General features: G+C 52.0%; 1 protein-coding gene across 1 annotated transcript in view; it reads right to left on the bottom strand.

Moving 5' to 3' along the window:
• Positions 1-15100, bottom strand: part of Ntsr1 (neurotensin receptor 1) — a 49176-nt gene extending 34076 nt beyond the window's left edge. The window contains exon 1 of the mRNA XM_004669492.2: positions 14014-15100. Within this exon, the coding sequence (XP_004669549.2) occupies positions 14014-14730 (717 nt within the window). The 5' untranslated portion in view covers positions 14731-15100. The remainder of the gene's footprint in view (positions 1-14013) is intronic.
• Between the last annotated feature and the right edge of the window lie 388 nt (positions 15101-15488).

The raw sequence follows: 15488 nt of genomic DNA, 5'->3' as shown, positions 1-15488 counted from the left end.
CAGGCGTTACGTTGCCTAAGAGCCCTGCAATTACCAGCTTCCAGTTCGCAAGAGTTTGACAGCCTAGGTTGCCCTTGGGGGGTGGGGCTGTCTCACTGCTCCAGAAACGCTCTCTTCCGCTGGGGGTGACAGGCCTGACCCCAGGCCTATCACTGCTCCAGTGCTCGCTTGGCTGCCTGTGTTTGTCTCCAACCTTCTGGGTCTCTAAGGTGTAGAGGGCCTGATGGTCCTCAGGGCTTTTGGACTAAAACTGTAGCACTCCTAGCCAGGTCCTGGTACCAGGCACCTACTGTCCCCATCTCCTGCAATTCCCTCCAGTTTTGACGAAGGGAGGTACCTTGGGAGGGAATACAGTCTATCTTAGTGAAATGGGTGCTGAAGCTTAGCAGAATATGGGATCTCAAACGTGTGCAAGGCCTGTGGGACAGAGGAGGGCTTGGGGACAGCTGTCGTTATCTGTGCCTCCCACTCGCATAACAGCTGGAACACAGCTGGAATGTGCTCGAGCCTGTTACTTCCTCTTCCAAAGGACACCGATGTTGTGGGAAGACCTCCTCCAGGCCTCGCATGGGGCAGAGGGCCACTGAAGCCAGATTCAAACTATTTGAGTGCTTTCTCCAGGTGTGGCCCTGGCCTTGTCCGCCCAGGCTCTTCAGTGGACGGAGAGTCCCAGGGCTGATGTTTGGGGCTCGTGTACTGAAAACAGTCCAGAGAGGGAGCTTCAGGTCACCAAGTCAGAGCCCCTGGGGAGGAAATAGCCCTGCTCCCACTCACTACTTCTGTCCTTCAAGAGTGTTTGGGAGACCAGTGGCCGGGAGCTGAGTCCAGGGTCCAGAAGGAAGGTCCCTGAAGACCATCAGCCAGGTGATGACTCCTTCTCCTCCTTAGGTAATAAATCCACCTTCTGATAGCTATTTCCTACTGTGCATATCTGGGCAGGCTCATTGCCTGTAGTGGACAGGTTTACAAATGAGCCAGCCTTGCCTGCTCCAGACCAGTTCCAAATCCTGAACGGCTGGCGTTGAGCTTCCAGGATGACACGACCCAGACAGGCTTCTAGTCCCCACCTGATTTTCGGGAGGGAGCTGGAGACTGTGTGGACAGATGACAATATCCTGTGGCTTGTCTTGAACACTTGTAACTTCTAATTCCCAGGCAGAGATTGTTCCCAACTAGGTCTAGGGCTCTCTGACCCTAGGGCTGGAAGTGTGGGGTCTTTAAATAGAGGAACCAATTTTGAGTTATAAAAACACAAAGCTCTCCAAAGAATGTTCTTAACCTTTAAATATGTCAAAGGAGAGTTACTGAAATTTACAATAAGTTCACCTTTTCACAGACAACGGGCTAAAAATGTTTAAATCCAAATAACACTGCTCTTTTTCTAAGCCTTCCTTGTAAACTGTATTCAAACTGCTTGTCTGGTAATTATGGTTCTTTGTTATGTAGACTTCTGCAACATTGTTTTAACAATTCCTTCCAGCCAGAGTCTTTCATCTTAGCTGCCTTAGATATTTGCAAAAGTAGACAGTGTTTAAAGTCCGTAGTTGACTTTCATTTGGAGTGCTGGACAAGCTCACCTGCTATAAACAGTCGTAAAACTGCATACCCGATGCATTAAGGGTCCTGTTCACACACTGGACAGTCCTAATTCCCCGCCAGTACTCCCCACCAGCACAACGACGTCTTACCAGTAGACCTCTGCTTGGGGGCGATTTCCTGATGGAACCTTCAGGAGCTACCTAGCATATGGGCAGGACACAGCTACTGGAGCTGCTCAAGCAGTTTAGAGACAGGACAGTGAATCTGCACAGCCAAGTGCTGGGGCGGGGGAGACCTGTGGCCTAGGAGGGGCTTCACTCAGGGTTCTGGGCCGGTGGGGTTGGGTGCTTCTGAGAGGGTGAGACCAGGGCTATCAACACACCGAGTCTCCAGCAGAGAGGTACAAAGTCTACATTGGAGTGTGCAAGGATAGGCTCTGGACCACTTACTCTGAACCCACACTCCAGGTCTGAAGAAAACCCCCAAACTCACAGAGGAGCCTGGGTTAAGCCCTCGACCACTCAGCATGCCCTTGTCCATCAAGTCAAGCCTACTCAAGCTCAGGACGGTCCATCAGCCTCAGAGCCTCCTGCTTGGACAGCAATTGGCTCTCTTCAAGGGAAGGTGACAGAACCCAGGCTTTCTGTACTGCATTGTATTGTCGCGCACAATGTCCAGTAGGAATTTTAAGAAGAAACTACCACATATGCAAAGAAATAGGAAAACGTGGCCCACTGATAAGAAAAATGAAATTGCTTGGAATAGACCCCAAGGTGACTTACTGAGCAGTGCAAAGTATGGGTATGACAGCGCAGAGCTGCCCTGACCAGTCCCTGTTGACTCAAGTATGTAGGGAATGCCCCTTGGACACCAACAGGTCCAGATGGAGAGGTAAATCTGAAAAGCCAGCAGAGGGGAGAGAAAGGAAGACTGGCTTCCTTGCCAGAAGTATGAGAGGAATCTGAGAGGAGAGAGACAGAGAGGGACCCCTCCCACTGAAATCTGTGTGTGACCCCACACAAGTCCCAGGATTGCCCTTGAGTGGCATATACATGGAATATACTTGAAGGACCATGATAAAGGTTTGGAAACCTTGGCACCACCAAGAGCCAAGACCACTACTGCATGGTGCCATATGAGAAAGAACCGAGGACTTAGAAACAGTACCGTGTTGGAACTGCTGAAGACAGATGGAGCAGCAGAAGGGGCAGTTCTCACTGGGATGACTGCCCATGTGAGGAAAACGCCAACATTCTCCAGAGGGTTTTAACATACCCCAAAATACCACAACAAAGTTGAAGATGCTCAGGATGTGATCCAAAGTTACTCATCACCAAAAGAACCAGGAAGAGACGACTAACCGCACAAGAAGACAACCACTACGTCTGCCCTCATGATGACTCGGGAAGAACAGGCCAGAGTTTAAAGCAGGCACTGAGCTGGGCATAATGGTACCCACCTGTGAACCCAGCCCTTGGGAGGCTGAGGCAGGAGGATCACTGTGAGTTCTAGACCAACCTTGGCTACATTGTAAGACCTTGTCTCAAAACAAAAACAAAGCAAGTATTATGACCATGTTCCCTGAGGTACAGAACACTCTGAAACGAATGTGAAGACAAAAGCTCTTAAAACAAGGGCTGGAGAGATGGCTTAGCAGTTAAGGCATTTGCCTGCAAAACCAAAGGAACAGGACCCACGTAAGCCAGATACACAAGGTGGCACATGAATCTGTAGTTTGTTTGCAGTGGCTGGAGGCCCTGGCATGCCCACTGTCTTCCTCTCTCTCTCTCTCTCTCTCTCTCTCTCTCTCTCTCTCTCTCTCTCTCTCTCTGCCTCTTTATTTCTTTCTCTCTCAAAGAAATAAATAAATAAGCATTTAAATATACTTTTTTATTTAAAAGCTCTTAAAACAGAAAAGGAAAGATCGGGGAGATGGCTTGAGGAGAAAGCACTTGCTACATGACTCTGAGCACCTGTGTTTGGATCCCAAGACTGCACATAAAAAGCCAGAAGCTATGATGGGCTTCTGTAATTCTAGTACACTGTGGTGAGAAGGGAGGTGGAGACTGGAGAATTTTCTGGAATTTTGCGAAGGGAGCAATGAATAACAGTGAGAGACCTTGCCTCACAACGAGATAAAAGGTGAGGATCCACATGAAAGATGTCCCATCACACTGCCCTCTAAATATACTTATGCCCATATGTCCATATATGAATGCTGCTCTCATTTTGGTGGAGAAGCTTCTCTTTTCAGATGGTGGTGACCAGTAGGGTGGTTCAAATCTCCCCATAGCGCTGAGAAGTGACAATGGCATATTCAGCACCAAGTGAGACATCTCTATCGCATGCTCCAAGGCTCAGAGAGCATTGTGGAAGAGATGGAAAGAACGTAAGAGTCAAAGGAAGGAGAGGAGTGCTCACAATGCTACCTCCCAGACACAAATGAACTTGACATTCATGACCTCACAGTGGCTGATGCTGCCTACCCAAGACTTAAGTAACAGGAGAAAAATATGATGACACCAAAATAAAAGAGAGGCTAGTTGGAAAGAAGGGATTCAGTGGAGGGGTATTTGGGAGAGAGGAAAAGGAGAGTAACATGAGGGGATTATAATCATGGTATATTGTCTATATTTCCAAAAGTTGTCAATAAAAATTTTAAAGCTTATTTATTTATTTTCAAGCAGAGAGATAGAAGAGAGTGAGAGCAAGAGCAAGTGAGCGAACGAGAGAGAGAGAGAATAGGCACGCCAGGGCCTCCAGCCACTACAAATGAACTCCAGATGGATGTATCACCTTGTGCATCTGGTTTTACCTGGGTACTGGGAAATTGAACCCCAGTTGTTAGGCTTTGTAGGAAAATGCCTTAACCACTAAGCTATCTCTCCAGCCCAATAAAAAGTATGTTTTTTTTTGAGGTGGGGCCTCACTAGCCCAGGCTGACCTAGAAATCACTATGTAGTCTCAGGCTGGCCTCAAACTCATAGCGATCCTCCTACCTCTGCCTCCCAAGTACTGGGATTAAAGGCGTACACCATCATGCCCAGCCAATAAAAAGTTTTAAAAAATAAAATAAAATGGGAAATTTTATTTGACATACATTTTTCCATAATAAAAAGGTAATTGCTATTTCTGTGTTCAGGCAGGAGTGAGCATCTGGGCTGCTGCAACTGAAATTGTCTGAAGTAATGAAGAGGAAAAATGATAGGACTGGATAGGAAAAGTCACTCATCCATATAGTAGCTCAGATGATGAGGCCCATAGCAAGAACAAAGAAAAAGTTGGCAGAATGAATGGCCTTCCTCCTCAGCCTTATCAGTGGAAAACTTCAGTGGTTTTGCAATCATCTGGAGCGTAGAAAAGTGAGCTACTCAAAGAGGAGCTTGTGAATGAATTAAAAGGTATGAATGGGTTCAGCAGCGTGCTCAGCAGACTGAGCTTCGTAATGGCAGCAAGGATGGGAGGAAGGTGACATTATTCCCTGGAGACAGCATCGAGCAGATGGTGGGGTATGAGTGGCAGTGGTATGAAGATGGTGGCTTTGAGAGCCCATTTTATATAAAAATAGTCTAAGAACGTGTTAGAGATCGGGTTGAATTTGAAGACATTTCCCAGCACGAGAGTGAGAAGCTTGGCACTGATGATGCAGTCAGGGACAAGAGGAAAGCTATGCTAACATAGACAAAGGCTTTTGTTGGGGCGGAGGGTGAGCAGGTGATCCATGTGACTCGACACACTGTCAGCACTTTACTGCCCTTAAATGAGTTGAAAATAAATAATTTGAGACCTTTTAAAACAGTAATTTAGCCAGGTGTGGTGGCACACACCTTTATTCTGAGCACTCAGGATGCTGAGGTAGAAGGGATCACTGTGAGTTAGAGGCCAGCCTGAGATACAGTTTCAGGTCAGCCTGGGATAAAGTGAGACCCTGCTTTAAAAAAAAAAAAAAGAATTGATACATTCACCACATTAACTGACTAATGGAGAAAAGCCACAATCAGGAAGAAAACTCCATAGGACAAAGGACTGTGCACTCCATGCGGGCAACAGAGGGTCTCAGGTGGGAGTTGAAGTGGAAAGTCAGACACCAGAAGCCTCATCCCCACTCCGTGTGCATGAGTACTGGATGGAGCCAGGCCAGGCTGGGGCTGATGGGCACTGGACGAGGGTGGGGTGAGCAGCTACAGAGTAAGGAGTGATGCTGGGAGAGCCCACTGTCTCCATAATTTAAATCTGAGGTTATGTGGCTCAATATCTGCCCAAATTCATAGACATAAATGAGCAAAATGTTATTGCTATGGATGGAAGTTGAAAAATGGAGAAATGGCTCAGTGGCTATGGTATTTGCCTGCAAAACCCACTGACCTGGGTTCAATTCCCCAGGACCCACGGAGAGCAGGACACACAGTGGCACATGCATCTGGAGTTTGTTTGCAGCAGCTGGAGGTTCTGGTGAACCTATTGTCTCTGTCTCTCTTCTCTCTCTCTGTTTGCAAATAAATAAGATTTTTTTGTTTGTTCGTTTATTCAAGATAGGGTCTCACTCTAGCCCAAGCTGACCTGGAATTCACCACACCCGGCAAGAGTATTTTTAAAAAGAAAGAAAAACCAGGTGTGGTGGTGCATGCTTTTAATCCCAGTACTTGGGAGGCAGAAGTAGGAGGATGGCTGTTAGTTCGAGGCCACCCTGAGACTACATGGTGAATTCCAGGTCAGCCTGAGCTAGAACAAGACCCTATCTCAGAAAACCAAAAGAAAGAAAGAAAGAAAGAAGGAAAGAAAGAAAGAAAGAGAAAAAGGAAGAAAGAAGGAAAGAAAGATAGATAGATCTGAATATGATAGCTAGTCCCTATTTGCTTTGCCCCTGGCCCCAGTGCAAGGTGTTCTCTGGATGGGGCAGCTGGCTCCTCACTGTTCTTTCTGACCCAAGCAGCATTTCCTGGAAGATACTCAGATCAGTGCTTTTATAGGGGAAGCTCCACACTGTTCTGCTTGGAAGCACTATGGCTGCTCATTTCCTAGAGTGAAAACCACAGCACTGGGCAGAGGCCCTCCCTGGCCAGCCAGCCTCTTCTGGCCCTTTGCCCAAGGCTCTGGCCACTCTACATTCTTTCCAGGTCCTTGGGCAAACCCAGCTTGGGCTGGCCCCCGGGCTTTGTACTTGCCCTTCCCTGTGCCCGAAGCACTCCTCCTGGCACTGCACATGTGCTTCCTGGATCCTTTGAGTGCTCTTCTCTGACTTGTCATCCCAACACTTCCAGGACCTCAGAGGGGCCTTTCCCACATTGAGCCAGACCCCTGCCTCAGGCAGCAAGTATTGCTCAAAGGAGGCCAACTGTGTTGCCTGATCTAGTGGAATGGGAACTGTGTGGAGTGTTGCGAGGGGTAATAAAACTGCTCCCTGTTTATTGTCTATAATTATAGAAGCTGTCAAAAGAAAGAAAGAAAGAAAGAAGGAAGGAAAACTGCTTCCTGGCTGCACAAAGGGAAGCATTCTAAGGGGATCTTCTGAGAGTGCTCTTTTTTTCTGTTGAAGCAACACAGAGGCCCGTCCTACCACGATCCTGTTCCTAACCCCTTGAGTAGCAGGAATCCACATGTTGGAGACTGAGAGCTCCTGGGGCCCAGCAGTTGCAAGTGTCGAATGTGAATTGACTCCTCCTCAGTTGGCAAGTGAGGGAACTAAGGCACAGAAGGTTACACTAAGGGCCCTAGGTTCTGCAGCTGGCCAGCTGTGAAGCTGAGATCTGAACCCTGCTCTGGACAGATGCTCTGGGACAGCCCACAGATTGCCCATTCCTGAATGACATTTTCAGTGCCAGAGTGTCTGCCTGCTGAGTTTCTATCTTGTGCCCTTGCTGCCTTCTGGGCCAGCCCTGGCACTGATAAAGTGGCCTCAGGTGGCCCAGGGGGGTCCAGCCCAAAGCAGGCAGGGAACAGCATCAAATGAGCTGGCCCCTGAGGCTGCACTGGGGACCCAGCAGTGACAGCAACCATCAGCGGTTTTTCACCCCCACCCCCAGGTGTCCTTTGGTCCTCTGAGCTACTGAATACTTGTAGCCTTCCAGGACAGAAGGACAACAAGGTGTGTCAAGGCCTTACAGAGCAAGTCCTCCCTCCATCAGAGACAGAACTCCCTGCACCTTTGTTACCACAGTCTCAGCAGCAGGGACCAGCCCTGAGGACTTCCCAGGGCCCAGAGAGTTCCACAGATGCTCAGCCTCCAGCATCCCTTCCCCACCCTGCCTTGGGTCACTGGAGGTTGGGCACTCCTCCAGGCTTCAGCACTCGCGGGCTCCCATCTGCTGCCTGTGTCTGCAGCTCTGCCTCTTCCAGGGCTGGAGTCACAGCAGCCTCCTGGATCTGCGTGAAAATGCCCAGGGAGAAGGCATGATTCTGCCCTGTGCACTGCCAAACCCAGTGATGGGAGGAAGGTTGGAGCAGGAGCAGGCCGGGTAGGGGCCAGGCTGTGATGGGGGCAATGTTGCAGGGAAAAGGAAGTGCTCCAGAGGTGGATGGGGGTGGCGACTCTTGGATGCTTCTGAGCTTCACGCTCCCACCAGTCAGGACACAAACCTTAGGCTTGATCCAAAGAAGGATTGAGATTGCCTTCCTTCCTCTAACACAAACAGCTAACACAAACCCTGGGTCTGGGGTGATGGCTCAGGAGGTTAAGTGCTTGCTGTACAAGCGTGAGGATCCCCAGCACCCACATAAAAATGCTGGGTGTGGCCGGATACACTTGCAACCCAGGTACTGTGGAGGTAGAGACAAAATCCCTGCCTCACTGGATAGCTAGTCTAGCTGAATTGGTGAGTTCTAGGTTCAGCAAGAGACTGTCTCAGAAAATAAGGTGAACAGAATTGAGGAAGACACCTAATGTTGACCTCTGGCCTCCACAGATATGCATGTCCACTGGCACACACACGTATGTCCCCACACATACCATACATATGTAACATGCAACACAGGGCTACGTATCTGTGTAAACATAGGCAGCCAGCTGTCCGACATTGGTATATAGGTCTGACGTACCCATAGTGCCTGGGGCCCCCCTGTCACACTGTGACCACAGTTGTGCCCCTGCCACAGCCCTCATTAGCTGGCATCTCAGTGTGCCCAGCATGGCATACATGAGAGTGACATGATACTTTGCTCAGAAGGCATTCGTCACTGCCCTCGGCTCCCTCAGGGCTGCAGACTGAGCCTCTGGGTGCACCCTGTCCTTGGGGAAGAAAGGTCCTTAGAAAGCCATCAGTCTGAGCACAAGACAAGCTCAGGGGAGCCCAGAATTTGGGAGCTTTGTGGTCACACTCACGGCTGAGGTGCTGTGGACAAGCTGTGAAGACTCATGCCAGTAGGAGCCAGCCTGGCCAGCTTGTCACGTGTTCCTCCTCTCCACCCGTCTCACCGAGGACACCGACCCTCTTTCCCGCCGGGAGAGCACTGTAGGTCCGCGGCCACCTTGGCCACGTGCTCCAGTTTCCATCTCTCCAGCCATGTGAAGGGCGTGTCCAAGTAGCTCTGCCTCCTGCCCCACCCCCTGAAGATGCCGGTGTCGACCCCACTTGGCTTGTCTGCACATCTTCACCCAGAGTCTCCCACCTAGCCATGGCAGGCAAGGCCAACCCCAACAACAGGGCTGGTGCTCGCCTCCCCAAGGCGAGGGTAGACCGCCCTGAGACCTGCCCCAGCCCCTCCTCCCCTCGGAGTCTCCTCCATGAGGCTCAGCCACAGTCAGAATAATGATTCAGACACCAAGTTAGGCATTGTCACCATCGGGCACGTTCTCACTTTTAGGTGGGGGCTTACTGCGCAGCCTTGTCTGGCACTGCCGTCGTCCTATCTCGGCCTCCCGAGAGCTGGGACTACAGGTGTGCACAGCCAGAAGTACACAGCATGTCAGGCTTAAAAAGTCTCTGCATCATGAAGCACTGCAAACATATGTAAAAAAAAAAATCCATATCCAATTTGTACCATTAATTTACTCATTGCTTCACGTGGGACCCCACCTGCGACCTTTCCCTGAACTGTGTTGCTGTAAATGTGAGAGGCCACATAGTTTTGTGGGTATTTTAGGTGTCCCTGAAAGATAAGATTGTCTTCAAAATACTCCCACAATAACTGCACATACAAGAATCAATTCACAGGGGAGGACAGCGGGGGAGGGGATGAGTGAGAACAAAGTATACGATGCACAGGTCTGAAGATGCCATGATGAAAGCCATTATTTTGCACTCTAGCCAAAAACAGTTTAAAGGGTGGGGTGGAGTCTGAAGAGATAGCTCAGCAGTTAAGGAGCTTGCCTGCAAACCCTAACCACTGGAGTTCGGTTCCCAGTACCCACGTAAAGCCAGATGCACAAAAGAGCTGCATGCATTTGTTTGCAGTGGTTGAAGGCTCTCTGACAGTCTGCTCAGGTTACACCCAGCGTCCTGCTGCTCTTCATCCCACAGGTGCGACTCTCCATGCTTCTGGGGGCAAGGATGAATCGGGAGACACCTGACAGGTTTCCTATTGTCAGCTGAGGCAGGTAGCTAAGGACAAGACAAGAAGCCACAAGGGGCCATGGCTGGGACACTCTGTGTCTCTGTGCACCAAGCTACAGCACATGTGTGTTTCTGAGCATGCATGCTGTGATCCGTGTGTGTGCATCGGTGTGTGCATGTACCTATGTATACATGTGTTTCTGTGTGCATATGCCTTACATCCTTTGTTTCCATGTGTCAATATGTATACGTGTTTGGTTGTACATATGTTCTCACAGTGTGAATACCCAGTATGTGTGTTCCCAGGGCCCAGAGCCTTGGGTTGGAGACGGTCAGTGATGGAGGGCATCCCAGCCCCCATGCTATAACTGGGTACCCGCAGAGGGCTAGCGTGTATCCATGGTGATGGGGCTGGACCTGGAATGGTCCTGAACCTCAGAGCGCCTTGGGGCACACAACAGAGATCTCTCTCAATCCTGGGTTGGGTTTGGGGATCAACTGGGGTGAAACAATCCTAGGTCAGCCCCTGGCCTTGGTCAGGACTGAACCAGAAACCCCGCCCTCGATGACAGTCTGTCCTTGGGCTTGCTTGTCTTCCTTGAGTGTGCACACTTAGTACAGGTGCCCAAATGTGTGAACGCTGGGCCTGCCTGAGCTACAATCTGGACCACCAGCCTCAAGGCCAGCAACAGCGAGCAAGAGGCTGGCTGGGCATAGCCGGGCTATATGCGGCTCAAGATTGAGGAGGGACATGTGACAGTCCTGGGGGAATCCTTGAGCGCTCTGAGGTCCTTGAGCCTCCAGTTTCTCCTGCCAGCCACTGGCAAAAGGACTAGGTCTAGGACGTTTAAGAGAAGCCAGGTGGGCTGGAGAGATGGCTTAGCGGTTAAGCGCTTGCCTGTGAAGCCTAAGGACTCCGGTTCGAGGCTCGGTTCCCCAGGTCCCACGTTAGCCAGATGCACAAGGGGGCGCATGCGTCTGGAGTTCGTTTGCAGAGGCTGGAAGCCCTGGCGTGCCCATTCTCTCTCTCCCCCTCTATCTGTCTTTCTCTCTGTGTCTGTTGCTCTCAAATAAATAAATTTAAAAAAAAAAAAAAAAGAGAGAGAAGCCAGGTATCAGGCCCTACCTGCTGCCCTGCCCCTCCACTGCCCACTCTACTCGCATACACCTCAGGTGCCTGATCTCTCCAATGACTATTTTCAGTTGCTCAGAAGTTTTGCCACCAACCCTCAGCTCATTTTCAAAAAACTTTCTGCAGGGCTGGAGAGATAACTCAGTGGTTAAAGTGGTTGCCTGCAAAGTCTTAACAACCTGGGTTCGATTCCCCAATACCCACATAAAGCCAGATGCACGGTGTGGCACATGCATCTGGAGTTTGTTTGCAATGGCTGGAGGCCATGGCTCACTCATTCTCTGTCTGTCTCTCTTCTCTCTATTTCTCTAAGCTTGCAAATAAATAAATAAAATTTTTAAGTCTCTTTGCAAATATTCCAGACAGAATTACCTGAGAGGACAGCAGACCTTGTGGGGCATACTCAGACAGGGGTATGCCTCTGTTTTGGAAAGAGTTCCATTTTATTGGCCAACACCTCTATAGTGCTTTCAAACATGGTGGACAGGAGGGAGACACAGGGATGAAGATATCCAACCCCACTGGGCGACATCCATCAGACCAGAGGATGTTGACCCAGATCTTCCTCAGATACCCAGAAGCCCACTGTGGGCACCAGAAATCCTATCACTTTTTCAGGTAAACCTCCCCAAGAAACACCTCCTCAGATAGCAGGTGGTGACACAGATCTCTTCTGCAAGGAACAGTCTTGTCAAGTGTCCAGAGCAGCTTGGGTTCTCAGGCTGAGAGGTTGGGTCAGAGCTGTTAGCATCATATGAGTGAAGAGTGTCCTGTAATCATTGCTCCAAGAACACAGCTGAGTCCTTTAAGCAATAACAATGGGATATCTGTTTCCTAAGGGTGCCAAGGCAGCCAACAGGCACTCAGACGCTCAGCCAGTACACGCAGCTACATAAGAAGAGCCTTCCCAGGATGGGTGCTCCATAGGCACTGTTGAGCAGACAAACAACCTGCACCCAGATAAATGGGTCCTGCAGCTACCAAGGAAGGAGACCAGACAATGACACTTTGGGAGGAGACATCCTGTCACATGCGGATTCAGCTCTGTGCCCCCAACAGAGGGGCCACAGGAATCCAGAGAGATAATGGAGGAGGGGAGCCATGGGGAGGGAGGGTGAATTGTCTCTGCCTCCTGCAGAGACCCTGCAAGTGAAGCCCTGGAGGCAGGTGAAGGGGTGGCCACCCCTTGGCTCCCAGTGTGGACTGGGGAGCCCCCACCCCCAAGCTGATCAAAGACAGCAGCTTGGGGAGAGGCCTCAGGGGAAGCAAGGAAAGCTATGGTGATTTCCCACTGTTTACCATGCACAGCTTCACGGGGGATCTCTGGAGAAGCTGAGCGCTGACTCATACCCCCCCAACCCTGCTGCTATGGTGGCTGCTCAGAAGGGGTCCCCATGCAGGGACACTTGTGGAACAAGTATATTTCCATCCCCATGACCCACCCCAAAGGTGGTCAGCGGAGTTAGACACTGCCCAGCATCCGAAGACAAAGCGCTGCCCCACCCAACATTACTGACTTCTGGGGAGGACCCAGACCACTGGGAATTCCAGGGCAAGCACAGAATCCTGCTAAGAGAACTGTGGATGGTTTGGGGCAAAAAGGAACAGCTAGATGGGGACAGCCAACTACTCTGGAGGCCCTTTTAATGGGGGACAGCACAGAGTCCAGATCCTTCTATTCTCTACTTCTTACCCACCATGGGGTGGAGGAGACCCCACACGTCCATGGCTGTCCAGAGAGTGGGGTCAAGATACCATTCAAAGCTTTTGCTTTCCTTTCCTTTTTGTTTCTTTTTTTTTTTTTTTTTTTCAGACAGGGTCTCACTATGTAGTCCAAGCTGGCCTTGAACTTTCAATCTTCCTGCCTCAACCTCCAGGTGCTGGAATTACAGGCCATCCCATCATGCCCAACTGAAATATCCTTTCTGCTCCAACTTCCTATGTGGATACCCTCCTTCCACTTTGGGGTCCTTTCTGAAAAGTTTCCCCTCCCCAAGAGTGCCATGTTCCTATGCTCAGGACCCTCAAGGATCTGGGTCAGTTGTCCCAGTTTTGGTCACCTCACCACACCCACACCTTAGTCTTCCTGGGAGAAACGTCACCACCAGCATCAAGGACAGTTCTGGGAGTGCTTCTGCAATCCCACAGTCTGTTCCCCTCCACCTCTCTCTCCAGTGCTTTGCCTTCTCAAGCTAGTGTGATGATCACCCCACTTCACAGATGGAAAAATGGCTGCTTAACTAGGAATGAGTCCAAGGGTTAGCTTAGCCTCCAGGGTGTAGGCTGAAGCAAGGCACCTGGGAGGTAGCGGGGAGCTGGGCTGGGGCTCTTGCTGCAGAGGACAGTGGAATAGCCTCATGAAAAGCTAGTGAAGGACCTCTGCCCAGAGAGCACTCTGTCGTACATTAGACAGAGGAGATCACTGACCGAGCTCTGGCCCCCTTCAACAGGAGTGGATGATGCAGGTTGCTGTCAGCCACTGTAAGTGAAAGGTGGGAGTAAGAGGTCCTGCTGCACAGAGCTGCCCTGTTCCTTCCCATCTTCCCCTTGAAAAGCAGCCTTGCTCAGACCTCTCAGTTCCCAGCACCCAGAGGAATCCAACTGGGACCTACTTTGTGGCAAAGGAGAAGGAAGTGATGATGAGGAGGAGGCCCAGTTCCCTCTAGCCTGGCTCTGCTGGGTCTCCTCAGGCGGTGCCCTGCTTCACAGGGGCTTCTGAGGCCACTGCAGAATCCTGCCCAGAGGCTGTGTGCCACTTGGTGTGGAAACGGACAGCCAGAGGCTAACAGTGAATGCCCTATTGACCCCACTAAGGTGGCGCACCTCAGAGAATTCCCACTCAGACCATTTTACCTGGATGACGACCTTGACGGTGGCCGTGTCTACAATGGGCGTGCACACCAGGCCTCCAGGGTGCTGGCCATCAGCACTGCGATTCTGCTGGCCCATCGTGAACAGCATGGGCACAGCCAGCAGCCCCGAGGCCAGCCAGATGGCACTGATGAACTTCTTGGTGCGGCTGCGGGACATGAGAGTCTTGGCCTTGAAGGGATGGCAGATAGCCAGGTAGCGCTCCACACTCAGGCTGGCCACATTGAGGGCCGTGGCATAGGTGCAGGCATCCCTCAGGAAGTAATAGCCACGACAGCCGGCGTTCCCAAAGGCCCAGGGGTGATGCACCCAGATGAAGTTGTACAGTTCCACAGGCATGGCCAGCAGCAGGATGAGCAGGTCGGACAGCGCCAGGCTGCCCAGGTGGTAGTGCACCGTGCTCTGCAGGCTCTGCAGCGACTTCTTGCGTGCCAGTGTGAACGCTGTCACGGAGTTGCCCACAGTGCCCACCACGAAGAGCGCCAGGTACACGGCCGTCACCAGTATCTTGGAATAGATGTCAGTATTCACGTCTAGGTCGCTGCTGGGCTCCGCCAAGACGGGCTCCGACCCGTTGCCGGAGCCGTTGCCCAAGCCCGGGGCCAGGAGCGCCGCTTCCAGTCCCGACTGGGGCCGCGGGAAGGGCTCGGCGCCGGGCGCGCCAGAGGTGCCCGGCGGCGCGGAGCTGTTGAGGCGCATGGTGGGCACCGGGTCTGCGGTTTTGTCCTATCCCTCGAGAGCTGAAGTCCCAGCCAGGGACGACAAGGAGGTGCCCTGGAGGAGTCGCCGTGGCCAGGGGGCGTGCCGCCCTGAAGGGAAGCGCGGAATCCGGACCAGCCGCCCAGGGGCTCTGGGGCTCGCGCTGCGGCTCGAGGCTGCGCTCTCCTCCGGATACCCGGCTCAGGGCTCGGGCTGCAGACTCCGCGGTTTCTCGGGCTCCCTCCGGATCCTGCCCCGAGATTGGGGCTGCTTCTGACCGCCGAGCCCCGTGGCGGGGTTCTGTGGGTGCCTGGGCGTCAGCACGGTCCCTCTGAGCGGCGCCCGGGCCGGCCCTGATCTGAACGGAGCACACGCCCGGCTGGGCTGCCCCGCGCGCTCGCCTCCCTCGCTCCCGCTCGCTGCCTCGCGCTCTCCGCGCACCCCGGTTCCGCACACCTCCTGCCGCGCCGGGTGGGTGCCGGTGCCGTGCGCCTCCACTGAGCTGGCGGCTGCGCGCCGCGCCCAGCAGTCGGGTAGGGGGAGGCGGAGGGGAGGAAGGGAGGCGGCCCAGACTCTGTCCCCACCCCACCCGGACACTGGCTGACGGTAGTCCCTACGCGCTTGTCAGGGGCGAGCACCCCGAAACCAGGATTCCTTATGGGGTACAGCGGAATGATGGGACATTGAAGTTTTCCTGTCACCCTCCCGCAGGCATCTCTCCCACCTTCTCCTACCCCTAAGAAGGGATCTGCCCCCAG

The sequence above is a fragment of the Jaculus jaculus genome, chromosome 8 (genome assembly GCF_020740685.1).
Source record: "Jaculus jaculus isolate mJacJac1 chromosome 8, mJacJac1.mat.Y.cur, whole genome shotgun sequence".
Classification (NCBI taxonomy): Eukaryota; Metazoa; Chordata; class Mammalia; order Rodentia; family Dipodidae; genus Jaculus; species Jaculus jaculus.
The sequence above is the reverse complement of the archived record's forward strand: the minus strand, read 5'-3'. Positions and strand labels throughout refer to the sequence as shown.